Source organism: Gamsiella multidivaricata, assembly GCF_025024155.1.
Source record: "Gamsiella multidivaricata strain RSA 2152 chromosome Unknown BC939scaffold_26, whole genome shotgun sequence".
Classification (NCBI taxonomy): Eukaryota; Fungi; Mortierellomycota; class Mortierellomycetes; order Mortierellales; family Mortierellaceae; genus Gamsiella; species Gamsiella multidivaricata.
The window spans coordinates 98,906-125,823 of NW_026251734.1; the positions used below are offsets into that span (position 1 = coordinate 98,906).

The window sequence follows — 26,918 nt, forward strand, 5'->3', positions numbered from 1 at the left end:
GGAATGATTTTGTAGTGTGCTGTGCTACGCGTCATCCTTAAGCATCGGTGCCTGATTTGCAGATGGCATCGCGCGATGGTCACAGCGAACCTTAAGCGCACTCAAAATTCTATCTTCAAGAGGATAGGCAGCGCGACAAGTATTTAAAGGAAAAACGAACGCGGTGTATTTGGGTTGTAGAATGGAGCCTGGAGCACAGCATGGATAAAAATGGTCCCTTACTATCTTTTAGATGTTTGCCCGGCCATGGATCCCGGGATCCTCTTGTCTAGCATACAACGTTACACGAACCTTCTTTCAATCCTGTCCATCCTAAGATATAAATTTGTAGTTCCTCCTGCTTTTCTGTTAGCTCATGAACCTGCTTGCCAAGCAGATAACTCTCGTCCTACATCCCACCAGTCCCTGCTACGTATAGTTCCGCCGCTCCATCATATCCGCCGTCCTTAATGTTGTGTACATCCAGTCTAAAACAGAGAAAGGACCTTACCTACAAGAGAGCTGGCTGCAAGGGAGCAGTCTCAATGTCGGTGTAAATTTCCTTGATGAACTGCTTTACGACTGGGGTGCTCAGAGTGGTTGAAGTCATTGTTGGCTCCGTACCAATGTCGACCAACCACTTTGCGAAAGGTCGGTTGAGCGGATCTTCCCTTGTTCGCATGTTCTCCCAAAATGACAATGTCTGTACGTGCGGCTGGTCTTTCGAGAGCTCTTGAGGCAGGCGTCCTCGATCTAGTCAGGGGCTCCTCGAGGCATTACTGGTAAGACTTGACGAGAATCACCCCAAAAATACGATAACCTTGCCATCATATTGGACGACAGACTTCTGCATGATGTCGCGAAATGTGGCATCTACCGCTCCAAAGATATACTAGTGGTGCATTGGTGCCTCGTTCCAGAAGATAGCCTCTGCTTCATGTTTGTCTCTAATAGGTATCAGCCATCTGCCGCTTTGTCAGAGACGTATCAACAACTGGATCCTTCTCCCCCCTTCAAAACGTCGGCCTTTGCCGATTTTTTGGGGAAGCATGGACAGCAGGGCTCCTCTTCTCCTCCGGGACCTCAGTCTTCCTGCGCTTGGTTCGAGCTGCGCGAGCAACTGGAAAGGAGATTTTCGACTGGCCATTCACAAGGATTGCACTTGATGGAGCGCGCCGCTGGGTTCGTAAGGTGCAAACAAAAGAAAAGGAAGAATGAGATGAACACACCTTAGACTACCCATTATGGTTATTACGATACGAAATGAGCGAGCGACATAGTGACATGAAATATCTTTTCAGGCGTACGTAGTAGGTCTGCGGTCGTGGTTTTTCTTGTACTATTCGCACTTGGGCATGTTGTAGGGGTTTCAGAGACAGATAGAGATAGAGATAGAGAAATGTTTTTATTTTTTGTTTTTCCTGGCTCTCGAGTCCATCGAGTCTATGAGGGAGAGAGGGGTCTGCGGAGCATCCTCTATCCAACTTTCAACTTGTGCGTGGATAAAGAGTCTTTGCGTTTTTATATACTTCATAGAACAATATAGAAGTCGAGTGTACATGCGTGGCTCCCTTGAAAGCTATACGTGTTTTTTTTATTGAAGGCTATATATTCATGGCGGTAACTTGGAATGGTTGGGCTTGAGGTGCTGATGACAAGCACTTTCACCAACGCTCTTCTGCTTCCCGCTTTCTTTTCGGAGTGCATGTGCAACAAAAAGCACGCAGCAGCCTTTTCATATATTTTTCTAGTTGTCGGCCCCATCCAATCACATTGCTCATCGCGGGACAGGACACACGTACTTCTCTTCTGCTTCTTCTGCCACCCATCCTTTCCTCTTCAACTCCCCCCCTCCTCCTTCCTTCCTTCCATTCCCTCCATTGTTCCTTCCCTTCTTACCACCTTCCTTGCCACTCGCTCTCTTTTTCACTCGTAGCCTCAGTTCCTTCGTCGCTTGGACCTGCTGCTCCTTCTTCGTCTTCTTCCTCTTCACTCTCATTTCGCCTTTGTTCTTGGTCTCCATACCACTTCGCTCTCGCTTTTCTGTTCTTTCCTGACATATATATATATACCTTCACACAATGGAAGAAACCGAGTCCAGTGTCCCTCAGCAGGCCATTCTCCTCACCATCCGTCCATCCTCGGGCTCAACCTTCACCACTGCCATCTCAACCGACTCAACCGTCCTCCAGCTCAAGGAGAAACTCGCCACCACAGACCTGCCCGCTGCCTCCATCCGACTTGTCTACTCCGGCAGAGTCCTCAAGGATGAGGATCAGCTTTCTGTCTATTGTAAGTTGCACCTTTGCTCATGTTTTGCTCAGTATCTCATGTTGTCAGCACCAAGAGCATTTGGAGTTCTACATGACACATGGCACATGGCATTCTAATGCTAGTAGTCCCCCTTTGTGTAATGATGGCTGCAGAAACAAAAAAAAAAAAACCCCCTCCGTTTACGCAAGTGTTTTTTTCACTTCAGCTGTGCTTATACATATCTTTAACCCTCTGGCATTGGTACCTCCCCCTCATAGCCATAAAGGAAGGTCACACCATCCACATGGTCAAGAGTGCAACAAACCGAGCCAACGAGCAAGCCGTCCAGACTGTTAGACCCAACAGCAGCAACAATGCACCAGGACCAGAAGGATTCGATGAACACGTATGTTGCTGGATGAAAGACCATTGTTGTCGATCCAAATCCCTTTCCCCACTTCAATCGGTTCTTTCTTTCTTTCTTTGCGGATCATCCACTTTCAAGGAGCGGACAGCAGACAAGCAGCAAAGAGAAACAGCACATGGGGTGGACATGGCACCAGTCATCATACCGGATTATCTCAGCAGCATGACAAGGGATAACCATGTGCGCCTAATGGCGCGATATACATGTCATCCAGTGGTGGCAATACGCAAGTGCATCTGACGGTGTGGACAATCACAGGAGCTCAGCTGAACGATCACAAACCGCTCGCTATCGACACACTCGCACATACAGATATCCTCTCATCGGATTATTCTTTTCAGGTTGGGATCAACAGGATGTTAAATGGACTGTCAATCGGCACACTCACTACCACAGATTGTATTCCTACTATTGGCTGGTTTACTGACACTCTTCTTTTCCTGCTCATGTGGTGTCATTTATATCATGTAGGGCTTCATGTCGACTCTTCTTGAGAACCCGGCTATCAGAGTAAGCGGAGCTAACTGCCATGGACACTTGCTTACATGCATAGGAAAAATGGCATGAAAAAGCAGGGCTTTTTTTAAATCGACAATCCCTCTTACATATCTACTTCTTGTGATAGGACATGATGGCGAATCCAGAAGTTGTCCGGAGGATGATGATGGCGAACCCACAGACACGTGAGGTCATGGAAAACAATCCTGAGGTTGCCCAGATGCTCAATGATCCTTCTTTCCTTCGCCAGGTAAAAGGGCAGCGCCTTCCATTTCATTCTTACCATTCTCAGAGGATTTTCATAATTATTAAAATGCTCACTCCCATTTCTGCATTCATTACCTATGGATAGTCGTTGGACATGGCCAGAAATCCAAAGTTGATGAAGCAGGCATTGAGGAACAACGATCGGGCGCTTTCGAACTTGGAGATGATCCCCGGAGGGTTTAACCATCTACGTCGGATGTATCACAGTGTCCAGGAGCCCATGGAGGCCTCGAGAAGTGCGCCCGAGCCCTCAACGGATGACTTGAATGAACGGTTTGCAGCCCGACTTAACGCAGACACCCGTCCACATGCTGGAGAACTCAATACCACGGCCCTCCCTAATCCATGGGCACCGCAGAGACCTCAGAGCAATGCCTCCCGATGTAAGTCATCACTTTAGTGCGGGTCAGAAAATAGAGCTCTTCATCCAAAGAATCTTCGTGATATTAATCTGGAATGGTGTATCAATTGTAGCTCCATCAATGCTCATGGGAATGCCTGGCATGGGAGGAAATTCCCCAGGCGGGATAGGTGGATTCAGTCCTTTTGCCAATCCGTTTGCAGGACTGGAGGGACCCGGTGCTGGAGCAACAGGACAGTCTGGCAGCAACGCCAACCCTTTTGGGGCGATGATGGGTCAAAGGACGGGTGGGGGGTTCGGGAGCGGGTCCCAAGCGAACCCGTTTGGGTTCCCGGGCATGGGCGAAGGTTTCTCACCGATGGGCAATAACCCGGAGACGTTCCAACAGATGATGCAATTCAACCAGATGATGAGGCAGATGCAACAGCAGCAACAGCAGCAGCAACAAGATTCGGCGCAATCTCCTATGCCTGGCTTCCCATCCTACCATTCAATGTGAGTCTCAATACAGCTTTTTTATTTTATTTTATATTTTTTCCTTCAATGAATTGCTGGCATATGTTTTCTAATGTTCTCTCTATATCTTTTTTTTTTATGCTCTTAGGTTCCGCGGAGCACCTTCAATTGTCCATCCAACCCATACCACCAGCACCCCATCTACTAATACTACCACTAATTCGACAACCAACGCCGCTACCACCACCACCAATACGACGACCAATGCCATTGCACCGGCTTCGATAGCTGCACCAACGACAACGGTGGCATCGATCCAACCGCCAGAAGAGCGGTTCGAGACGCAGCTGGCATCACTGCGTGACATGGGCTTCTCAGATAACAACAGGAATGTGCGAGCACTGCTTGCCTCAGGAGGAGACGTTAATTCAGCCATAGAGTTCTTATTGAGAATGTAACATATCCACCACCAGGGCAATGAAAACAACATGAAAACAACTAACAACAAGCGAAACAGCAACAGCAACAGTAACAGAAAAACAAAGGACCACCCCGAATTTTGTGAAAAAGAATCATTATGTCCCCAGGAAACTCCACCATCGTAATAAATGTTGTTAATAAAAAGAACCTCAGGAACAACATTATTCTGTGCCTCTTTCCTCTGTATCTCCTCTTTGCTCATGAGTTTGTCAATTTGATGTAGAATATCAAATTGCCTGTAATACTTTGCTTTGCTACGGTACACTGTCCACAACAAGCTCGTACAGGATCTGTAGAAGATCTTCAATACGTTCCTCGCCTCCCTTGTCGAGCATGGTTGCGAACCGTGGTGTGATGGCCACAGATCCGAGTCGAAGCACCGTCCTCTTGAGGGCGTCCCACACGAGGCCATGGAATGGGTGTTCTGAGAAGTAGATGCTGCCGTAGTGAGGGCTCGAGCAAGTCTCGTAGACCATCAACAGACACTCCTGGATCGATTCTTCGTCATCGTTGCTGTCGTCCTGTACGGGGTCCATGTCTGACTGTTCCTGCTGCTGCTGCTGCTGCTGCTGAAGATTAGGCACTGCCAACTCGTTGCCAATATCAGTCTTGGGTCCACGATCCACACCTTGCTTCTGCGTCTCATGAGGTTCTTCAGAGCGTATGTCCACCTTTTGTTCCTCAGCTTTTGTGTCCAGCCGTTGCCTTTTCTCCTGAGATTCTTCAAGAGTTTCGTCTCGATCATGCTTAGCTTTCTGCCCTGCATCCTCCGGAAGTCCTCTACTCTCGCTTCGGGGGCTCGTCGATCTCATCAGGTTATACCACTTTAGCTCTCTTGTCCCAAGTGCTTGCAGGATCCAGTGCTCTGACAGGCGCTTCACGAACGTCACCATGAACCGTTCCGCACAAACCATCAACCGTAACACCAAATCAAACGGCAGATCCTCTGGTAGGAGTAGTCGCACCGTCATCCGCGATTCTCTCAAGACCTCCAATAGCATCTCGAAATCGTCCGGGTCCACATCCTGAATCCGGATATGCTGCTCCGAGGCTTCTTTGAAATCTCCAACGAGCAGCGTGTGAAAGAATGAAGACGCACGGGATAAGGCCAATCGATCAGGGAAGATCAGCACACGCTCCTCGACCATGAAGCTGACCGGGATGGGTCCTGTAGAGGACCCAAGCTCAGGCCCGTCATTACCGCGCAGAGTTACAGTGTGTCTCCCCCATTCCGTGGTTGTGATACTGTCATACGTTCGTAACAGCTCCTGGTGCTGCTGACGCCAATGATCGACATGCTTCCAACTCAGGGACTGGATCGCCAATCCGGCACTAAACCGTCGTAGCATCGCTTCTTCCTTTTGTGCGCTCATGTTCGCCTCGTTCTGTTCTGAACCCTCCATCCCCGCGGCTTGTTGATCGGCATCAACAAGATCGTATTCCATCTCAAGTGTCAGCATCCTGCAGACAACTCCGAAAACAGACTCCGAGTTCAATAACGCTGTCTTATCGATCCTCGAACCCCACGCCATCGAAGAATTCGGACCCGGCGGTTCAAGTGTGTAGAGAAACACAAGTGCACAGTACTCCCGCATCCAGAATACTGTATCCGCCGTGTCGTTCGCATCCTGAAGGGAACGGTGTCCTCCGACATATTGATAGATGCGCTCGAATTGATCCCGTAGAGGCGTCATGACTGTCCGGAAGTGTTGTATGAGCTGCTGATGGAAATTGTGTTGACGGGGCGTTGGTAAAATTCGGTCCGCAGGTTTATTTACTCGATCTGAGTCCACTGCGATCTTAAGCTCGCCGATAGCCGGGCCCTCCGCTGTTAGAGACGTCCCATTGGATGCTGAGGCTGGGAGATAGAACAAGAAGAAGAAAATAAATAAAACCTCAATTCTGAATGCCCATATTACATAAGAGATCGTAAGATGGTTATAACGCCGCGCGTACCTTCAAAGCTCATCTTCGCGTTGTAAAAGTGCAGAGGCAGATCAGCCTCCAGGACGGCCGCAAAGAACTCTGTAAAGGTGTTGTTCGAAACCAGCGACTTGGCCAGATCTACCGCCGACATCACCCTCATCAGACCTTCAAACAACGTCTTCTCTAACACCTCGCGTTCGCCGTCCACAAAGCTGGATATATCGCCATTACTGGCGCCACCACCCACGTTGCCGACTAGCGACCGCTCGACCATCATCCGGGTCAGCATCCAGATCGCCCCGGGCATTGTGATCAAGCGCTGCTGACACTCCTGGAACTGAGAAAGTTGTGCCAACACCAGAGCTGCTTCCACCAACAACGGGTCGTGTCTCTCGAAAAGTAGATGTCGAATTCTCCTGCCTCGTCCTCTATTCGTCTTGCCAGAGTTCAGCATAAGATCCATCGACCATTCCGTTTCTGGTGGAGCAAGGATGACAAGCAGCAGCGGAACGATTGAGGGTGTCGACAGGTTCGAATGGGATCCGGAAGCGACGGCAGAAGGCATCAACGAATTCCAAAGGCCGACCTCACTCAGAGAGACATTTAGCTCAATTGCTTGCACCAGGCCGAGGCGATCATACCAAAAGTTGTGAAGTGCGGCAAAGCACTTTTGTGCCACCATCAGGCTCAACGTATCGCTGGCACTGTATTTATTCGACTCCAGACTCTTCAAGCTGGCGCCGAGAATAGCCACCAAGAAGGGCATCGATGGCCACCGCTCTCGCATGTTGATCCGTACGCTGGACTCGGTTCCGAAATACACCACCGAATCCAGTAATAGCAAGATCCGTTCCTTCACCCACTTTGCATTTGAGCTCCTGCGGCCAGTTACGTCCATGGTTGAATTGAGAAGAAGGATAGGTATCATCCTGAGTTGGTGCAATCGCGGTCCCAGGAGATCCGATAGTAGAGAATGTCCCCTGATATGGTGCTTCCAGAACAACCTGAAGACCTTTAGCGCCTTTACTCCCATGTCATCGTCCAACGTCTTTTCTGAATATTGATGCTCGCTCGTCGATCCCGCGTCGAATTGCTGTTCCAGAGGGATCATGATCGAGTCCACGAGCGCTGTATATCCTAGTGTCCAGTGGTCCATTGTTACATCCTCCAGTGCTGGTAATGGCGAGTCGCGGTTCAAGATCCATTGCAGAAGGTTGAGTGCGAGATGGCGTATCTTTCGCGCGGTTGTCTCGGCCAAGTGCTGTATCGCAAAGAGTCCTTGAATGTCTGACAGTAAGAGCACTAGGACATCCAACAATCGACTGTTCAGCACTAGACTGTCACCTTCTCGGGAGCCACCAGAGCATGCGACCATGATCCTCAGCATTGCCTCCAAGACACCCGGCCGTTCCTGGATAATCCGAATAGAGTACGAGGCCGGTCGTTTGCGCACAAGCAGGGGATCATCATCGTGCGTGAATGGCGGTGAAGCTGCTTGATCCAGGTTCGAGCCCTGGTCTGTCAATGGCAAAGTCGATTCCAATATCCCTTCCAAGAATTCAATCGTCCGGCGCATGATCACGACCCCGATAGGTGGATTCCCAACAAAGAGCGTGGCGTGATATTTCTTTGGCGTGACTATATTCTGAATTAGTTTGGAAAGATACTCCAGGATATAGCTCTGTTGCCTGATGTTGTCCGTGATCCTGTCCGAGTCGCTCTTCGAAGACATAGAGGGCTGTAGTGAAAATGTCGAGGATGATACCGGTGCCGGCATGCGGTCGCGTGGAATGATGTAGTATCCATACCAGGCCATCAAGGTGTCCGGAGCCGTGTTCATCATGTACGCCATCGCATCGTGTTGAAAGATCCAGCACCACCAGTATATACAGGCACTGATGACTAGCACCAATCGTTCGCCCGCCGGGACCAGCACCCGACCAAACAACACAATATGCTGAACCGACCCCCAAAGATCCACCAACAGACTCATGTCGGTCGCCTCTTTCAACTTGCTCAGTTTGGCCGACGAGGACGACGGTATAGACGATGCAGGAGGCGGCTTCCCAGCTTCCTGCAGGAACCACTGCAGCAGTGTCAATGCCTTTGAACGCGTCCCTATCGCTACCTCTAGATCCTTGCTCAGTCCTCTTGTCAGACCTCCGTTTGTACCACCATGGTGTCCTCCCTCTCCTGAATGCTGATTGTTGGCGTCCGAGGTATCCGAACCCTGATCAGATAGGTCCAATGATTTTTCGCCCGTCAACAGCCGCAGATTGTTCCCAAGTGCCTTCAAAACAGGTTGTAATGACGCCAGCAGTTCCCAGGCCTGATTCATTTGCGCCAGAAATCGATGCGAGGTCAATATCCGGAGACCATATTCCTGCAGTTTGATCAACGGCGAATTTAGCAATGCTGCCAATCCTTGTGTTGCATCTACCATCAAAGGCGTCTTACTTCGATCTTGATCCAACTTCGTAGGCTGCTGCCCCTGTGTTGTCGCCAAACACAGTGTCATCATCTTTCGAAAGAGTGTTTCTGGGGGAAATGGCGCGTCCTTGGTGAGCGGGTTGGTGCAGTGGCAGAGGATCTTTGCACATAGAAGCTGAACATCTGTCGAGTCGACTCGGGGGCCCAATGGCGCGATTCCGATCAGGATGGGTCTCAAAAGCGACTCGAGAATCTTTTCCTTGTGCTTGTCGTCGAGCAGCAGAGCTGCCTTGGCAGACGTCGACTGTGGATCTGGAGGTGATGTTGAGTGCGATATTGTAGCAATCAGGGCATCAGACGATCCGCCGTTTGTGACGTTGCTGTTTTGATTTCGACCATCGCCACTGCCGTTAATGTTGTCTGAAGTGTCGAGAACAACTTGGATAGCAAGCAAGGTATGTCTGATCTGGCTGCGGATGGATCCTTGCTGTAAAGTTTCAAGGGCTGCGGGACCTGCTTGTCGATCGTGGTATTTTTGCAGCTCGACTAGAAGCCAGTTGGAGAGCTCGCCAAGGAGGTGAAGTCGTCTGGCAGGCTCGAGTGAGGTGAGACAGACCTTGGTGGAGGACTTGGACCTGTCCTGACTCCGCAAAAGGTTGATGAGATCCGCTGTGCGCATGAAAAGGCGTCAAAAAAGCGAGCGGGAGGGGAATGAGTAGAAAGCAACAGTTCAGCTTGGTCCCAGCTGGGCGTGTGCATCCACGTGATAATTTGGGCAACCATGGCCAAGAATCCTCTTGAACAAGCTTCCTTCATACCTCTTCACTCTTACCACATCTATCTTGTTTCCCTTTTGCATCACTAGCTTTCATTCGACCTACACCTTGACCACATGATGTCAGAGTCAACCTCACCCTCACCTTCTCTCCCGACAAATACTCTCATTGTCACCAACCTAGATGCACCCCACTTTGAGAAGGAGACCATGCTGAGGCTGAAAACCAAGGCAGAGTCCTTTGGCGAAGTCTACTACTTTGCACCCATCAAGTCCTTCTACCGTGTCTTTATCGTTTACAATTCGACCGCGGACGCCCAACAGGCTAAGGCGCAGCTCCACACCACAGAGTTCGAAGGTGCCATCCTCCGCGTCTACTTTGGCCAGGTAATCGAAAATGCCTCTCTGTTCTGTTTCCCTTCAGCGTATTTATTTCTCTAGAGGACCATCAGCTCTGTGCATCATCTGTGCGCAATCGCTTACAAACGCTTTTCAAATGCTTTCAGTTGCTTTGTTTGTGGTCATATTCGTTTCGAATCTAAACCAACCTTTGCTTTGCGGTGCGCACACGCAATTGAATTATGCTTTGTAGCACACAGAGATCTCCCACGACCCTGCAACACGCTATCTGCACCCACCGGAGCTCGAAAAGAACTGGCTGATATCTCCTCCGGGCTCACCACCCATAGGATGGACTCAGATTCGAGAGGATCCACCGAACTCCTTGCACCTGGCCGACGATCTGGTCAAGGCTTTGTTAGGGATGGGACAGCCCGTGTACCAATTGCCAAGGCCCGACGGCACCTTTGCGGATCGCTCGTATCTATTCGAGGAGGATGTCGAGCACTTTTCACTAGGCGAGCCTCAACACCCTCACACAGAATCACCGTCTTCGGAGTTCATTTCAGGAGAGACAGTAGAGGAGAACGTGAACAAGGAACACGGGCCCTTGCAGAAGCAGATCCAAGGACTCAAGGTCGACACCCAACCATCATCAAAGAGCCGTTCTGCATCACCTCAGTCTGTCAGTTCGCCGGCTTCATCTCTGCTTCGACCATGCACGCCCACGGTGGTGGCATTCTCACCTGCGAAGGAGTCTGAAGGCGATCAGCCATCTATCACTGTTCAGGATTGGGGTGTAGATTCACCTTCGCCTTTGCCTCTGAAGCGACGGGGCACTCTCCCAAAGACAGCGTTCCCGACTGGACCTGTTCGACCATCGTCTTAAGCTGATTGCTAGTGTTGATACATCGTTGAAGTCGACATTTCCCTTCATATCCCCCTAGTCCACTCCTTTGCTCATTCCTTGTACTTTAAAAAGCCTTTGCAACATCATGATAAACATTTGCAGCCTGCATACATTGCTTGTGTGATGACAGTCTAATTGCTTTTTATTGACATGCATATGGAAACGACGCCTTGGATCGATCTGCATCATGCTAGTCAATGAAAATGACCCACATTGACTTTGGTTTTGATGTTACGCCTTGAATGCGAATGCCCTCCTGCGCGCGTGTGCGCTTTCCCTCTCTTTCTCTCTCTTTCTCTCTCTCTCTCTCTCTCTCTCTCTCTCTCGTTTCACCATGACCATCCAACGCCACTGCGGAGAAATGCTGCATGGTGTATGCAATGTTCGGGCTGCAACATTGCATTGCGCGCATAGGCAACACAATAAAACCGCGCATACGCAGATCTGTCCATTCCTTTCCTTATCCTTGTTCCTGTCCTTGTCCTTGTCCTTGCTCCTGTTCTTATCCTTGGCCTTAAGGATATTTGGTAGAGATATGAGGGGCCATTTAGGCTGCATGCTATAGCTTTGCCTGTGTTGTTGCGTCACACCATCTCGATGGCTTCGTATCGAACTTGTTGTCGAGAGTATCGTGCCTCTCGGATGTGATCCGCAATAGTCGCTAGGGTGAGTCCTGCAGTGGTTCCAAGGGCGTTGGCAACAATATCGTGGCTATCGTACGCCCTTGTCTACAAGCGATGTATGAAAGTCAATTGCTGAGAATTAGCGGTCAAGACGAGGGACAGAGGGAGACGCTGTGCGTATGATCTTACGGGCGAAAGGATCGGCTGAAGGATTTCAGATCCAAAGGCTAGTGCTCCGATGGGTATCGCGGTCAAGAGGACGTTGTAGAAGCGGCGCGGCCGGTCCCAGATGAAGAAGGTGAGGAAGGTGAGGATAAAAAAGCCGGAGAAGTGCAAGATCTTGTCCTGGGGAAGGATCTCGTGGTAGGGAATCAGGTCAGTCGGTAGGAAACCCAATCCAGCGAGCAGGGCGCATTGCAGCAGGACAAGGAAGACAAAGAAGAGGCGCATGGCTGGGCGAGAGTCCCATTGATGAGGGCCAATAGCGAAGGAGTTGTCAATGGCATGAAAGCAGCGATGGCGATGGCGCGATGGCTAGAAACCAGACCTGTTTCAGGCAGTCACCTGGGTTTCATCCTCCGACAGCGTGTCGCGTCGTGTCTCTGTCGTCTAGGGAAAAAAAATCTAGAGAAATAATAGAGGGAACCGGGATTAGGATGCTGGACTACCAAAGAGCTCGGGCACTACAAGTCCATCTCCCATCAACCCCAACGCATACTTGCACGCAGCCATCACCACCACCACCACTACCACCATGTGGCTCCATGTTTAGTGCCTGGTAATAAAAAACAAAACAAGGGGTGCGCTCTTGAAAGAGGTGTGGGACAAGAAATAAAAGGGGCAAAAAAAAGAGCGCTGGTCGTCTATATGGCTGTTGGGGTAAAGGCTGGGAACACCGAGATGAGTGACCAGGTCATGCTGTCCTTTGTTGATTGTTGGTTGCTACAGTTGCTGCTGCTGCTGCTGCTGCTGCTGTTGCTTTTTGCAACGGCGTGGGTAGACTGGTGTGTCTGACACACGGGCTCAGGATAGGGGTGGAATAGACTAATGTCAGCAAGAAGAGGCGTCGCAGCTTGAGCTGAGGATTTGCACTGTAAGCGCGTGTCCACTTCTTTTGCCGCCAACAGTGCGCAATACCGCGTGTCTAGCCTTGCTCGAATGATAACAAAACAGCATGCAGTGGAAGCGGAAGCGAAAAGAGCTGCCTTCTCAGGGGTTCAAAGTTGTTGTATCGTTATTGTTGAGAGTAGAGGGCCGATGACCCTGCACGGTATGTTAAGGACTTAAAGACTCTTCATTTCCCTCGCTTTTACTTCTTTCTGCTCCTGCTCCTGTTCCTGTTCCTGTTCCTGTTCCTGTTCCTGCTCCTGTTCCTGTTCCTGTTGGTACAACATTTATGCCCACGCTTCCTTTGTTCCTCTGTCGCCGTGCATGACATATATCACAACATATAACATACCATACCATCTACTTGTTCTCACTCCGCGGTTTCTTTTTTTTTTTTTTTTTTTTTTCTCCTCGACCACTTCGTCCTTCGTCCTTCTCCCTTCTTTTTTTCCGATCCCTTCGCTGGCCGCATAGCTCCTTGACTCGTGGCATACAACCGATCCCTCATTCCCCTCTCGCCTCACGTTTTGAGTGTTCCTCTCTCCCTCGATCTTGTTTATTCTGCAGCGTCTAAAAAGCGAAGTTTGAGTTGTGTGATGCTGAAGCTGGACTAGTGCATGAATGTCCTCAGGCACACACGGAAAACAGAATTTCAGCTGCCGGGAAGAGAATAAAACGGACACACGCGTGTAATAACTCAACAGAATTGCACAGTGGATCGCAGGATCCAGGAGAGAGGGGCCAGCATCTTCATTGCAAAATACGCATCTCTTTGCTGCCCCATCCAGAACCTTACTTATCTCCGGCCGCACCACCCCCTCTCCATTCCCGCCCCCCTGCGCTTGTGCCCGACCAGCATACGCAACCAACGAACGAACCGACGACCATCGAGTCTACCCGTCCACCCTCTCCACGCCCGTCATACACACCTAGCCTAACAGGAACGGAACACCCTCGAAGCAACCTATTTATTTTTATTTTCACGGAACCATACCATCCAGTGCATGACGACCGTATCCTCTCCTCTACCTCTTATGATCTTGTATTCAATACTTTAGCACGCGCTTCTCTATTCTTTCCTGGATGGACCAAGGAACTCCATCCAACTTTTATTTGACGCTCTGTCTCTACGTCTCCTTCTACTTTCTCTTCTTCACGACCTCGACAACGACCTCACAACTCCTCCCCATCATCCCCACCAGCCAGGAGCTGAACGAAAAGCGCCGTGCGAAATCTTTTTCTGAACAACTAGACCCCTTTCTGGCAGCAACCCGCCAGGCACAGACAACGCAACAGGTCAAGGGCATCGCTAAAGCCAGAGCTAAGGCCACCTTAGGAACCGTGAGGGGATACCATTCTCGGCAACATTCCCGACAGCACTCTTCTTCGCAACCGTACTCGAATCCGCACTCGCGACAGCACTCCAAGACCTCCTCATCAATCGACCATCCCCACTCTCGGCAACACTCTCGACAAAAGAGCCATCATAGCCAGTCCAATCTGTACGGCTACCATTCGGTCCTGAACGATATCCCTGGCAGCTACTTCAAGGCTTCGACCAACAAAAAAACCGCCCTAACGAACTCGGCCGATCTTGATTTCCAGGTCCATCAGCACCAACATTCACGCGAGAACACTCGTCTCTATCATCAACACCAGTTGCAACAGCACAACAATCCTCATTCCAATCAAGGCCCGTCTTTCACTGTTTCTCCTCACCCTCAACGTTATAAACCAAGACACAGCAAGCTAGCACGGGTCTTTCCTCGTCAGAACCAAAATCGATATTATCACTTTTATCCCGAACCCCTCTTTCACAAGCAAAAAAAGATGACCATTCCAGCAACAACATCAACACCAACATCAGCAACAGAGGCGACTAGTTCCAGTCATGGGCCTACCTTTGGGCCGGCAAAGCCTACAGATTCATCAGATCGACAGACGAATGATTGGAACAGTGTTACTCTTGACGGCACGCCATCGGAGCCAAAGCCGCAGCAGCCTAGGAATAGTATTGGATGGGCTGATGGTGTACAAGGGCAAGCGCAACAGCAACAGGCACGACGGGACTCAATATCAGCAGAACCAATACTACGGAGCCAAGGAGGATCCACCAGAGTCGGCCCCATCAACAGCAAGTGCCATCTTGAAGGTAAAAGAGGGTCCATTTCCTTCATGAAAAGAGCTGTGTGTACCTACCTGTGTTCATGCTGGCTCTCTGCGAGGGTCTCTTTGAATATGATCCTGCTACCGTTCATTTTTTATTTTTCCCTGGCCTCCGCATTCCTTTCCTGGTATTTTCAACTCGCCCGCTAATTTACTTTTTGCATTTTGCATTAATTTGTGCCTTGCCCTGCCCTGCCCTGACAATGACCAACTTCGTTCTTACATTTCGTTGTTCCTTCTATTCACAACCGCCACGTCCTTGTCTATTCACCCCCCTCCCTTCTTTTCTTTTGACTTTCTGACGTCTAGAATCCGTCACACCCCCGACTCTACTGGCACATCTGCGCCTGCTGCGTCTGGTACAGAGCCTTGTGATCGTAGATGACGAGGACCTAGACTTTTTGTTCCTGATCCGATCGGAGGAGCGGTACCTGATGTACTTGGATCTACTGCAGCAGCTAGAGCCTTCAACGGATGCGATTCCGTTGCCGCCGTTAGGTAAGTTTGTATTTGGGTTATGGAGGAGGTGTGTGTGCGTGTGCGTGTGTGTGTGTGTGTATGTGTGTGTTTGTGTTTTTCCTGTTTTGTTTCTTAAAAATGTGCGCGCGAATGCGGTTCCTTTTTTTTTTTTTTTTTTTTTTTCTTGGTGTTTTGCATAATGGATAATGGGAGGCAAGGGGAGTACAAAGCGGCAAGAGTTTTATGAAGACTCATTAAAAAAAAAAAAAAAAAAAAAAAACGCGCCGAAAAAACTCAAACGCGCAGACGCAAACGCATGCACGGAAGATAACCAAAAAAAAAAAAAAAAAAATGCTCAATGGTATGAACACACGAAATCTAGATGTGGCACTGATGTGGACGGTGCATATGCTGGCGCCTTTTCGGTATCATGAAGACCTACTCAGGAGCTATGGCCCACATATGCTCAACTATACATTTCCTTTGGAGCGATACGTAAGCCAAACAAATGCTTCTAAATTGCTGTTGTTGAGACAAAGTTCTGCATGATCTCTGGTTCCGGGTACTGATTCTCCGACTTGTCTTTGTGTCTTTGTGTCTTTGTGTGTGTGTATGCGCATGATCTATGATTGGTTGCTTAGGTGGCCTCGATCGATATTGAGAACCCAACAACGGACCATGAGGCGTTCTTGCCGAGCAAGGAGATGTGGCGGCAGCTATACCCGGATGAGGCGTTCGATCTGGACAAGGATGATACAGATCGGATGTTCGAGATCCAATGCCTGTGGTGCGGTGGAACGAATGTGATGGACAGTTCGACGTATATCAAATTCCGGATCGATGGCATGTCGATCGATTGCGCGGGATGTGGGTCGCAGTGCAGTCTCGAGACCCTATCATCGAAGCGTCTCTGGGATGGGATCGAAGCCTACCGTGCAGATTCCTCAATGCTTCTTGCGTAAGCGATTTACATACCAGAATGCATGTGTTTGGCGCGTCAGGGAGAGAGGGGTCTATCGCGTCCTGATTTATTAACGGTAACTTAATTTTGAATACACTACGGCATTAGCGGGTCCCTACTCTCACCATGGACAGGAACCGCGGATCCAACTGCAGCCCAACGTGAGCACCATCATCTCTTCTTTCACCCTCGGATCCAGTTCGGGCTAGACCAAACCTCTGTCTCCCTGAACTGCACTTGGCCCAAGGTCATCCAGGCATTCCAGGATCTAGGGCCCGACCAGTACTATGGCATCCGCCCCACGACCCTTGCCCGGATCATGAGCTCGTACATGGGTCTGATTGAAGACCGGTTATCCATGGATCTAGTCGCCGGGGCATTGCGTCAGCGGGATTTCCAAAAGGCCATGATGGTCACCGGTGGACAGGCATGGTGTCAGCCACAGGTACTGCAGCGGTCGTTGGATCGGTACAAGAAATTCATGATCCTGGCCCGTGCGGAGAGTAAGCATACAGGCGGAGGCGGTAGTGGCTCCATGGTCGCAGGGATGACGACTCTGAGTGCAGGAGGCGGGAGTCTCGGAGCTGGACAGCCGGGGCGACATGCACTGGTTCCAACGTTGGATATCGATTTGGCGTGGCACACCCACATGCTCTCACCGGCGCATTATCGGCAGTACCAGCTGGTACATTATGGTAGGGTGCTGAACCATGATGATACAGTCCAGGCGACATCCGCAATGACAAAGCAGGATTTCGTGAGGACTGCAGAGTTATGGCAGGAGCTGTATCAGGAGCGGTACAGTAGCCAGCAGACATGGAGGGGTGCGTTTGTGATGACCCCTCAGAAGTTGTGTGCGGGTGTGTGTTTCCCGCCGTATGGGGCTTATTTGATCTGGAAGAATTGGTCGTCGAAGATGAAGGCTCGGAAGCTGAACCGATCGGGCGAAAAACAGAAGAGGCAGAAGGAGAAGGGCAAGAAGAGTAAAAAGATAAAAAAGCACAAGGATGATAAAGACCAGGAGAAGGAGGTGTCGGTTCAGACGAGCGAAGATCCGGGATTGTTATCGGGATCGGAGAAGCACTTGGACTTGAGAATCGAGGAGCTAATGGTTCAGGAGGATGTCTCGCCGGAGAAGCAGGTACAGGATACGAAGGGCAAGGGCAAGGTTGTTGACGATGATGAGCAGGTCGCCACGCCGTCGCCGGTTCTCGAATCATCTGTTCAGGACACCGACAGCCAAAGAAAGGACGACAACGATGGTAAGGTATCTCCAAACCCATCCAACCGAAGCCTGACCCCGGCACTTGGTCTGGATGGTCGAATAAGCAACTGGAATGGAGATGCTACTGGTCCCGACGGGTAAGCAGAGATACCTAGCGCTAAAGTGCGAATGATTGTGCACATCTTCCTTTGACACATGAAGCCAACTGTATGCTATTTTCAATCCTGACATCCTGGCAATAGACAAGCGTCCTGTTCCTCCGGCGCATGTATCATGTCCCCATGGAACGAGTTACAAGGTAAAGAAAATCATACCGGATCGTTTTCGTCGCCCCAGAGCCTGTATGTCTGGTATCCTTTCAAAAACTAACATGTATGTTTTGTTCGATTTTTTTTTCTTAAGATATCGTTCCATACGTCGACCTCCAACCTCAGCAACAACGAGAGCTCAGAAGAGAGAGGACCTAAGCAAGAGCCTTCCAATACCACTACTTGTTATATATCTACTATTCCTGTCGTAATGCCCGAAAGAGACGATTCAATAAAATCATTTGTACAGATACCAATTCATAAGCGGGAAGACCTATTGACTTTTGCGGACAAAACTTTTGATGGATATATTATGATGTACAGGGCGATAGGGAAAAAAGTGTACTATTATACAATATGCAAATGGCTACAATGATGGTGGGTCAGCTGAAGCGATGGCCATTGGCTGCTGCCGTTCATTCTGTAGCTGTGCCTCTGCCTCGCGCTCCTGTTGCAACTGCATCTCTCGTTCTTCTTCCTCCTCGCGCTAAAGCAGTTGAGTGAAAAAAAATAAAATAAAATAAAATAAAAAATAAAATAAAAACACCGCGTGAGTCATATGGCAGACCTTAGCATTTCCACAACAACAACAAAAAAAAAGAAAAGAAACATAAAAGATCGCGAATGACATACCCACATCTGCTCCTGTTCGATCCACCAGGTAGGTAGACACTCTGGTAAGGTGATCCAATCGATATCAAAGAGCTCGATAAACTGTTCGTTCACATAGCGGGCCTTGTTCCCGGCGTAGGCACGGTATTCGACGATGATGGAACTGAAATTCCAATGCTGAAGTCGACGGAGACAGCCCATAAACGTGCCGATCTCGTGGATCCCCGACGTGTCCATAACGATGATAGGATAATTGTTCGCGTCCAGGACCATCTCCAGTCCATCCTTGATGAGCTCTTCGCTCAATGGTTTCCACCAACTCGTCTGGAACGGTGCTGCAGGGACCGAGGGCGTTGTCGTCAAGGCGACGACGCTGTTCCCTCCTCCGACTCCTGCTCCTCCTCCGGATCCTGTGCTTGAATCCTGTTGCTGTCCATCCGCGGTACTACCGCTCGCGTTGCTGCTATTGATATTACTGTTATTGGTACTATTATTGTTATTATTCTTCCATGACCCTAAGGCGAGATCGATCAGTCGAATATTGTTCTCTTCAAAGAAATTGGACATGGCTCGGGAGGGCAGTTCGGGCGTGAGGAGGAGAGCGGTCTTGAGGTTGAGGGAGCGGATAAAGGGGAAGTGGGACGGATGCAGGGTGTCGGACCGGTAGAGCCCTGGCTCGACGATGCCAAACTGTTCTGGTGGAGTTAGCATTATCGTGTTCCGCTCGTTGTTGGTGCTAATGCCTGAAGAAGAGAGAATTCGTTTCGGACGATGAGAAAGAGAAGGAAGGGAAAGAGGTGGTCCGTTCGAGAAGTGATGCAAGAGGTTCAAGGCAGAGTGGCTTGCGCGTGCGGGGGGGAAGGGAATGAACTTGGAGAAGGGCCTTTACACAGCACATCCATCTACAACTTACTACACCAGCAACACATAGAGAAGACCATGGTGAGCAACCCATTCGCTTCGAGATGCACAACGGAGACAAAACCAGACCCTAGTACCCCAGGATAGCCCCAGCATGCTTTCGACCATATGACCATATTGAAAGGAGACAGGACTTGGACCAATAATCGGATTCAATGACCTGGCATGACACTTGGAAGGACCTTTGCCAGTGCGTTCGACGTGCTGTGCCAGTATTCGACGTGCTGTACCAGTGTTTGACGAGCACGCGTAGGTTGAATCGGTACACAAAGCAATGGTGACTCAAAGAGGACCCCGGATGCAGGTGAACTTGTCGGTGCATGGCGACTCTTGCGATCTCTGCCTCGAGGATCGCGAAACCACGCATACATCCTACACCCCGCACTGCACCACTAAGCACCACGTACTGACACCCATTACCACACACTTCTTTTCTTTTTTATCGGCGGGATATATGAAAACCGACTATTAGCTGTTCTATTCGTTCTTCAAGACCCTCGTCGGTCAGTCTGTCACGGTCGAGCTCAAGAACGACTTGGCCATCACAGGAGTCCTGGTCTCGGTAGATCAGTTCTTGAACATCAAACTCGATAATATCAAGGTCGTGGACGAGGGACGTTACCCACATATGGTATGGAACCAAAGGCGTGCTGCTTCTTTATTTTGTGGAAAGATGTGATGATGGACTATTATCGAGGATCGATGACAGGATCGCTATGGAAAGGGACGTTTCGTGGATGTGCGACAATTGAAGCGTAAGGATCACTGGTGAGGAGGACACCCGCAGTCCCTACAGTCTGTCAGGACTCAACATTCGCTTTGCCGAATGATTGTCATGGAGCGTATTACCAGGACAGCCGTCTCTGAAAGAGGCTGTGAACACGGAACAGGACAATCCTGAGCAAACCGAACAATATAGATAGCATGCTGTACCGTCAAGGATCTTCCAAACAATCGAATTACGTCGGGCCCATTCAGATCTGTTTCCTCGCCAGCACCATTTAACGTCCAACGACCTCTTTGCTCCTCTCTACAACACACAGCTCGCTGTTAAGAACTGCTTTATCCGTGGGTCGGTTGTTCGCTATGTCCAATTACCCGCAGCATCAGTCGACACGGCACTGCTCCAAGACGCCGCTCGACGCGAAAGGCAACAGCCCGCTACTGGCGGTAGGAAGTAATATCAGACACGGACAAGAAAGAAAAGAACAATTGGACAGAGGAAATACAATAAAAAAAAAGAAAAGAAAAAAGAAACACACGCACACACAGATATTGCGTCCCAAATCAATTAATCAATTTAATATATCCTCATCCTCATATTTCTCGTGAACTATGACCATGGTTATCAATAGCACACATTTTTGGGGGTCAATTGAATGAATGTTTTAATGAAGTCGACAATACAAACAAAATGCTGAGGTAAAAACGAGAGAGAGAGAGGGGGGGAGAGATGAGAAGCGCTGTTCATAAGCCGAGCCGCGCCAAGAGAATATTTTACCGGTTTATTGGGTAGCGGTGAAGGTGGTGGTGGTGGAGGTGGAGGTGGAGGTGGCGCTGCCGTCGAACTCAGAGGCAACAGCCGAGACCTTGGCCTTCAAGTTCTGGTACGAAGCATCAATCTCAGACTTGTGCTGGACCAGGAAGGGGCGGAGGACACGGTTGTAGATAGTGGCAGCTCCCTATATGATAAACATTTGGAAAGTGTACGGTCAAGGAGGGGTCGGTATAATGACACGTTAGTACATAATTAAAAGGGAGCAAGGGCAGGGAGTTTCTTTGAGCCGAGAACAAATTATGCCACTTACGTTGAAGGAGGGAATCATGAGCCAAAGAAGAAAGACGGTCTTGAGGAAGAAGTAGAAGGGGAACCAGTACAGAAGGATGTCGGTGAAGGACTCGAGGATCGAGACGAATCCGTAGACGGTCCTATTTGCATTCGAAAAAGGTATCCGTTATCAGGACACTATGTTTGATTCCCTTGCCAAGACCAAGATGATTATGAAGGAAAGCCATACCAGTAAGTCAACCACTGCTTGTCATCATCAGTCTGAGGGGTCTCCAAGGCCTTGAAGGAGCGATAGGCGGGGTAGACCCATCCGAGGAGGTTGGAGAGGAGCTTTCCGGCAAAGTTGAAGAAGATCATCAAGAAGACGAATGCTCCAGCACCGACGACGACGTAGGTCTTTGGGACTCCGGTCACAGCCTGGAACTGGTTCAGCTGAGGGTACTTGCTCAACTCCTTGTCGAGCTGGGCATTGTAGTAACGAACTAATCGAGCAAGAGATGGTTAATAGTTGGTTAGTGTCGGCTGTTTACTTTATTTTCAGGAACAGAGCTATTGTTATTATTTTCCCCTGCGCGCTGTTCAATTGGCGTGTATGTGTGCTGAGAAGGATAGGGTGCACACCACGGTCGTTTCAGTTGAGATTCCAGGATTCCTCCCCGTGAGAACTGAAAGACCGCGAGAAAGAACGAGATTCGAGTATGTCTCGAGTTCGCAACGGATTCGGAATCTGGTAGTCATGGAGGGATTCCAGTTTGGACTCGGATCAACTTCCGCGAACGACGCCATTGCCACTTGCTTGTTTAGGTTGGGGTGATTGAGTTCGGTCCTTGCTGAAGAAAGAAAGCGAGGATGGTGTGGGGCGGTGGTTTACCTTTGACTTGAACGGCCTCCATGGTTAGAACGGGCGATAGGGATGAGAGTTTGGGCGAGGGAGGGGGTTGTAAGGGTGGGAAGAGAAAGAAGGAAGGAAGGAAGGAAGGAAGGAAGGAAAGAAGAGAAGGAAAGGAAGAAGAGAGAGGCGGGCGGGAAGAAAAGAGGGCCGCTGACGGGAGCAGGGGAGCAGGTGCCGCATCGCATATCCTCTCTTCTCAGCCCATCCAAAGGGCAATGCGGCCACCAGGGCCACCGTCGAGTATTCACTTCCTCGGCTGACATGTGCACCTTGCCCTCCGTCCTTTTGTGGGTCCGCCTCCTTTCCTTTATTCCCGCGGACAACCGTTCCCTCCTCCTCTCGTCGTCTACGCACTCCACATACAGTCGCGTATATCACACACGTACACGGGTGCCTCCACGGCCCCACCCCTCCATCCTCGGCCAAGGGACGACCCCAGCTGCATCTCTCCTTCTTTCGTCCTCCACTCTACGATCCATACGTGTCTGTGTCTCCAGCTTCTGTGTACGTGTGTGCCCGTGTGTGGAAAGATAAGAGGGGCTGTTCTGCTCCTTTCTGGCTCGTGTGTCCTCCTTGCGTTGGAGTTGGACTTGCGGAGTTGGACTATTTTGAACTGAAAATAATATACTATTGATTGATTGCAATTGCAATTGCACCTTCCCAGCTCAGTTTCTGTTATCTTTGCTGCCGTTTCCGGAGGGGACACAACGAAACAAAACGGGTAACTTTCGACATCGCCACACGCCACCATCCTCGTACACACATGCCGTGTGCAGCAATAGACTAACGACCTCACTCCATACACTGCACAACTACACAACCACAACCTTGATGCACCGTATTCAAGCCACATCGATGATTTCGCTCGGACCCCGCCCCGAAAATGACGGCAGGAATGTCTCTGCCCAGTTTTTCAGCGGTTTCGTTTCTCTTCAATATGATGACATTCCAACACATTCCCAGGTGCGTGTGCCATTGAGAGCTGACTCTAGATGCCGATGGGTTTATCAGCTGCACAGCACAGAGCATCGCGTTCGCGTTTCTCCATATGCATGACTAGACGGCTCACACATACCATGCAGGGTGTTGCTGTTACACGACTTATCATTCTTCTTTGCTGTCATGAATGGATCAATTCTGATAGGTTTTTATTTACAGATGCAGACATCGCTCGCCTCCCATCCTGCATTGATGTTGTCTTTTTTTGAGAGTCGCAATGGTATTTTCTACTTGTGCTGGGCCTGGATGGCGGCGTGGATGGCCTCTCCGAATCCAGGAGCACTGGCAGGGTTCTGTCCGGTGACAATACGACCATCGGTGACGACCTTGACGCCCCACTGCTCGTCGGCCTTTTGGTACTTGGCACCAATCTTCTTGAGCTTGGACTCCAACAGGGTTGGGATGGCTACATCATACGCGAATGAATCACAATTACGAGGTGTTAGTTTCATACCAAAAATTAAAAAAAGTGTTCGCATTTAGACGTCTATTTCTTACCATGATCGAGTTTGCTAGACCTTTCCTCGTCATCACTGAATCCGGTGACGTTCTTGCCCTGGACCAGGAGGGTACCGTCCGAGAGCTTGACGTCCGTCAATGCAATGGGTCCGTGGCAGACAGCAGCGACGACCTTGCCGGCCTCATAAGCGGCAGCGGTGACCTTGAGCGCAGCCTCGTTATGCTCGAGATCAAACATAGGTCCGTGGCCACCGGGGTAGACTACGGCTGCGAATTCGGACTCCTTACCAATGAATTCCTCGATCTTGTGGGTGTTATCGATCTTGTGGATGATGTTCTTATCGTTCAAAAAATCCTTGACCGTCTTGTTGTCCTGTGGGAGTTGAAATCGTGGGATGCACAATAGATAGTTAGAAAAGTTGCCACAACTTGTGAGTGCATTGAGAAGATAGCGCATTCACACGGATACAAAAAGAAAAAGGATGGCAGGAGTCCTTATTTTACCTTGGCAGCTTCGATAGAGCTAGGATCGAGGGGGGCCTTGCCTCCCTTGGGTGAAGCAAAGACGATTTCATAACCGTACTTGGTGAGGATGTCGGCGGGCTCGGCGACTTCCTCAGCATACCAGCCGGTCTTCTTGCCAGTGTCGCCCAATTGGTCGTGGGAAGTCAAGATAAAGAGAATTTTTTTTGATGCGGCCATTGCAAAAGGATTTGTCTGTTATACAGCTGAGGGAATAGGTACGAGAGTAGTGTTTGGATTGAGTGCGTGCGTGAGAGAGTGAAGGGTGTTCTGTATCAAAAAAGTGGATAAGGGAGTGAGAATCCACAATGGTATTTATACGGCACTGAATGCTTGGGTTTCTTCTTTTCTTTTCTTTTTGCGTAATGCGTCCATCTGCTCGTTTATACGCGATCGTAAATTATGCAGAACAGGCGCCAAAGGAAGCGCTTAGTAATGTCTTTGCGGAAGGGTGCGATAGCCCTGCCTGGGATGGATAGCAATAATGAGCTCATATTTCTGCTGTAGCGCGCTATGACTGAGCTACAGTGGCACAAAAATGGCATCCCATGGTGTTCATGAAGGAGTCTCTGCTCATTGGGTCGGGCTGGATTATTAATCGCCATGACATTCCTAGTCAGTATCTATCTTTGCCACATGGCATATGAACGCTTGATTCCCTTTTTAGGATGTACTTGTTCGCACAGACAGTCATGGTTGTGACTTTTGGAACGCAACCGTTTTTTTTGGCGGCAACCATTCCCCGTTGGTCGCCTATGCACCATCGCCATCTACAGGCATCTGTAACTCACGTATGCGTATCAATTGCATCTATTTATTGAAAGTCGATCTTGTATAACAGCAATTGTACGAGATAAGTGGGAGTGGGACTACAGCAACAGATCTTTTCGACGGCTCTTTTAGTCCATGCGAGTAAAGCTACGGCCGCCCCGGGGCTTGTCGTTCAACTTGGGGTTCGCCTTGGTCAGCAACTCCTTGCCCATGCTGGCATAATCAAAGTCGCAATCGTGCTTGTCGATTCCCTTGTGTGTGTCGCAGAACACATATTCACATCGACACTTGTTGATAGCCTGCTTCGCGAGTGGGATCTATGAGTTGACAAGCATAAGAGTAAAGACTTGATTAGCTTCATACCGTAATGGCAAATAGCTATCAAAGTCGTCAATGAAACTACAACTTGAGTGATAAAAACCGTACCTTTGCTCGACACATGAAGCATCGTCCCTTGTTGGCCTGAACTGGCCGCTCACCTGGAGCGGGGCAGTCCGGTGCTTGAGATGATGATGGTACTGCCGGTGAGGGTGTGAGATGGACGAGAGGTTGTGATGGTTGTGGTTGCTGCTGCACTACTACTGGTCTTGATGAGGGCTGTGCTGGTGCTGGAGAGGTGGAGTTCGATGTTGGGGGCGAGGCTGCGGCAGGGGCTAGATGGGTCAGAGGCAGCTCAGGCCCTGTCTGTTTTGATGCTGAAGTGGCGCCACTGCTGGCGGCAGCAGTATTATTGTTCTTCTGGCTGACCTCCTTGAAGCACTTTGAGCACATGTTATTGCTGATGGGGTTCCTATTATATGGTCACACATAAAAAAAAGACAGAACAGCATCGAAGGATTAGTCAATTCGTTCAAGGAAGGCTCATTTGGTCAGGCGATGAAGAGATCAGAGATCACGCGGACAGGTGTTAAGAGAATAATCGATGACTGTACTGAAAAGATGCAGATACAGTAACAATCAAATAATAAAAAAAGAGAGCCATCACCACATCGCCTCATTGTCCCATTGCCCGGTTCAGATAGAGGCGACTTTCTTCGTTTGAAGAAGCAGCAGTAAAGGAATGATAAATACTTATAGGTGACAATGAGGGCAATAGGGTCTAAGGTGTGATTGTTTCCCTTTGGATGCGATTACGAGGCCAATTGCATTTTCAGGGCAAAGACCATCGGATATATCTGTAGGGGGGAGGGGGAGGAAACCACATTCAATTGCTGAGCATACCAGCAAGGATACAGCAAAGCAATCGATGGAATAGTGAGGGAGAGGGCAAGAGGGCAAGGGGTGCAAAAAAGAGGGGTGTGCTCTTTGTGTAGAGGTCATTCAACCAGTCTGTGGAGTGGGGCAGAAGGCGACCGCCTTACACACGCACAGCGATTGAAGGAAGCAGGCATAGCAGGGAACAATAAGAGATAGAGGATGGAGCAATAGTGCTTACCCGTAGAAGCCACAGCCATTAGCGCAGGTGATGGGCACGTTCTGGGAGGTGTTGTTGTCTTCCATTGTTGGGGCTGTTACAAGAGGTTGAAGGGAGGAATAGGAAGGGTGATGTACAGGAAGTGTTACAGGAAAGAGAATGGGGTTGTAGGTGTGGTTGGTGGCAGTGGAGGTAGTGTACAGGGGAAGGAAGGAAAGAGTGGGAGGGGCGAGGAGTGAAAAAGAGTTGAGCTGAGGAAGAAGAAAAAAAAAAAAAAAAGAGGGAGAGTGGGTGTGGGATGCTGGTCTTTTTATTTCGTTTTTTTTAGTTGGTCGCAGTCGGTTTGCTGGCGACCCAACCAGGTGCGGCAGAAAGGGAAAAAGGAAAAAAAAAATAGATGCATCCCGAATGACGCACACTGCAGCATGTATGTTCATGTATTATACAACGCACCAAAAATAAATATCTGTGTGTCTATCGATCCAAGACAAACAACAACCACACCACTCAATGCATCCACATCCAAAGAAATACAATACCGTGCATTGAACAGCAGCAGTCGACAGTGAGGACCAGGGGTAGTCCTTCC

General features: G+C 49.6%; 12 protein-coding genes across 12 annotated transcripts; 6 read left to right on the top strand and 6 right to left on the bottom strand.

Moving 5' to 3' along the window:
* The first annotated feature begins 1,770 nt into the window (after positions 1–1,770).
* BC939DRAFT_130766 (uncharacterized protein) lies at positions 1,771–4,837 on the top strand. The gene is made up of 7 exons (XM_051550066.1): positions 1,771–2,271; positions 2,511–2,638; positions 3,131–3,169; positions 3,285–3,407; positions 3,510–3,807; positions 3,899–4,280; positions 4,390–4,837. The coding sequence occupies exons 1-7, from the start codon at positions 2,061–2,063 to the stop codon at positions 4,697–4,699; spliced, it is 1,491 nt and encodes a 496-aa protein (XP_051413056.1). The 5' UTR covers positions 1,771–2,060; the 3' UTR covers positions 4,700–4,837.
* Positions 4,838–4,975: 138 nt separating this feature from the next.
* BC939DRAFT_502373 (uncharacterized protein) lies at positions 4,976–9,756 on the bottom strand (the record flags this gene model as incomplete). The annotated part of the gene is made up of 2 exons (XM_051560278.1): positions 4,976–6,579; positions 6,678–9,756. The coding sequence occupies 2 exons, from the start codon at positions 9,754–9,756 to the stop codon at positions 4,976–4,978; spliced, it is 4,683 nt and encodes a 1,560-aa protein (XP_051413057.1).
* Positions 9,757–9,780: 24 nt separating this feature from the next.
* Positions 9,781–11,205, top strand: BC939DRAFT_448832 (Calcipressin-domain-containing protein). The gene is made up of 2 exons (XM_051555288.1): positions 9,781–10,239; positions 10,445–11,205. The coding sequence occupies exons 1-2, from the start codon at positions 9,970–9,972 to the stop codon at positions 11,078–11,080; spliced, it is 906 nt and encodes a 301-aa protein (XP_051413058.1). The 5' UTR covers positions 9,781–9,969; the 3' UTR covers positions 11,081–11,205.
* A 103-nt stretch (positions 11,206–11,308) lies between these two features.
* On the bottom strand, positions 11,309–12,527 carry BC939DRAFT_448835 (uncharacterized protein). Its single transcript, XM_051555289.1, has 2 exons — positions 11,914–12,527; positions 11,309–11,829 (listed from the first exon to the last, which is right to left on the bottom strand). The coding sequence occupies exons 1-2, from the start codon at positions 12,172–12,174 to the stop codon at positions 11,686–11,688; spliced, it is 405 nt and encodes a 134-aa protein (XP_051413059.1). The 5' UTR covers positions 12,175–12,527; the 3' UTR covers positions 11,309–11,685.
* Positions 12,528–14,985: 2,458 nt separating this feature from the next.
* On the top strand, positions 14,986–15,609 carry BC939DRAFT_448839 (uncharacterized protein). The gene has a single exon (XM_051555290.1). The coding sequence runs from the start codon at positions 15,039–15,041 to the stop codon at positions 15,297–15,299; it is 261 nt and encodes an 86-aa protein (XP_051413060.1). The 5' UTR covers positions 14,986–15,038; the 3' UTR covers positions 15,300–15,609.
* BC939DRAFT_476366 (uncharacterized protein) lies at positions 15,432–18,109 on the top strand (the record flags this gene model as incomplete). The annotated part of the gene is made up of 7 exons (XM_051558584.1): positions 15,432–15,495; positions 15,839–15,951; positions 16,098–16,414; positions 16,526–16,920; positions 17,140–17,779; positions 17,885–17,940; positions 18,045–18,109. The coding sequence occupies 7 exons, from the start codon at positions 15,432–15,434 to the stop codon at positions 18,107–18,109; spliced, it is 1,650 nt and encodes a 549-aa protein (XP_051413061.1).
* Positions 18,110–18,203: 94 nt separating this feature from the next.
* Positions 18,204–19,345, bottom strand: BC939DRAFT_448840 (tyrosine phosphatase family-domain-containing protein). The gene is made up of 2 exons (XM_051555291.1): positions 18,584–19,345; positions 18,204–18,437 (listed from the first exon to the last, which is right to left on the bottom strand). The coding sequence occupies exons 1-2, from the start codon at positions 19,271–19,273 to the stop codon at positions 18,318–18,320; spliced, it is 810 nt and encodes a 269-aa protein (XP_051413062.1). The 5' UTR covers positions 19,274–19,345; the 3' UTR covers positions 18,204–18,317.
* Positions 19,346–19,462: 117 nt separating this feature from the next.
* On the top strand, positions 19,463–21,152 carry BC939DRAFT_130903 (uncharacterized protein). Its single transcript, XM_051550068.1, has 3 exons — positions 19,463–19,504; positions 19,956–20,114; positions 20,527–21,152. The coding sequence occupies exons 1-3, from the start codon at positions 19,502–19,504 to the stop codon at positions 20,662–20,664; spliced, it is 300 nt and encodes a 99-aa protein (XP_051413063.1). The 5' UTR covers positions 19,463–19,501; the 3' UTR covers positions 20,665–21,152.
* BC939DRAFT_396269 (TB2/DP1, HVA22 family-domain-containing protein) lies at positions 20,989–21,773 on the bottom strand (the record flags this gene model as incomplete). The annotated part of the gene is made up of 3 exons (XM_051552281.1): positions 20,989–21,165; positions 21,292–21,412; positions 21,502–21,773. Coding segments are annotated over 3 exons (570 nt in total), but the record flags the coding sequence as incomplete, so codon positions are not given.
* A 287-nt stretch (positions 21,774–22,060) lies between these two features.
* BC939DRAFT_130905 (uncharacterized protein) lies at positions 22,061–22,796 on the top strand. The gene has a single exon (XM_051550069.1). The coding sequence runs from the start codon at positions 22,186–22,188 to the stop codon at positions 22,696–22,698; it is 513 nt and encodes a 170-aa protein (XP_051413065.1). The 5' UTR covers positions 22,061–22,185; the 3' UTR covers positions 22,699–22,796.
* A 594-nt stretch (positions 22,797–23,390) lies between these two features.
* On the bottom strand, positions 23,391–24,324 carry BC939DRAFT_502381 (class I glutamine amidotransferase-like protein; the record flags this gene model as incomplete). Its single annotated transcript, XM_051560279.1, has 3 exons — positions 23,391–23,569; positions 23,662–23,995; positions 24,127–24,324. The coding sequence occupies 3 exons, from the start codon at positions 24,322–24,324 to the stop codon at positions 23,391–23,393; spliced, it is 711 nt and encodes a 236-aa protein (XP_051413066.1).
* A 719-nt stretch (positions 24,325–25,043) lies between these two features.
* On the bottom strand, positions 25,044–25,686 carry BC939DRAFT_396339 (uncharacterized protein; the record flags this gene model as incomplete). Its single annotated transcript, XM_051552286.1, has 3 exons — positions 25,044–25,232; positions 25,342–25,496; positions 25,626–25,686. 3 exons carry the CDS (start codon positions 25,684–25,686, stop codon positions 25,044–25,046), a joined length of 405 nt encoding a protein of 134 aa, XP_051413067.1.
* Between the last annotated feature and the right edge of the window lie 1,232 nt (positions 25,687–26,918).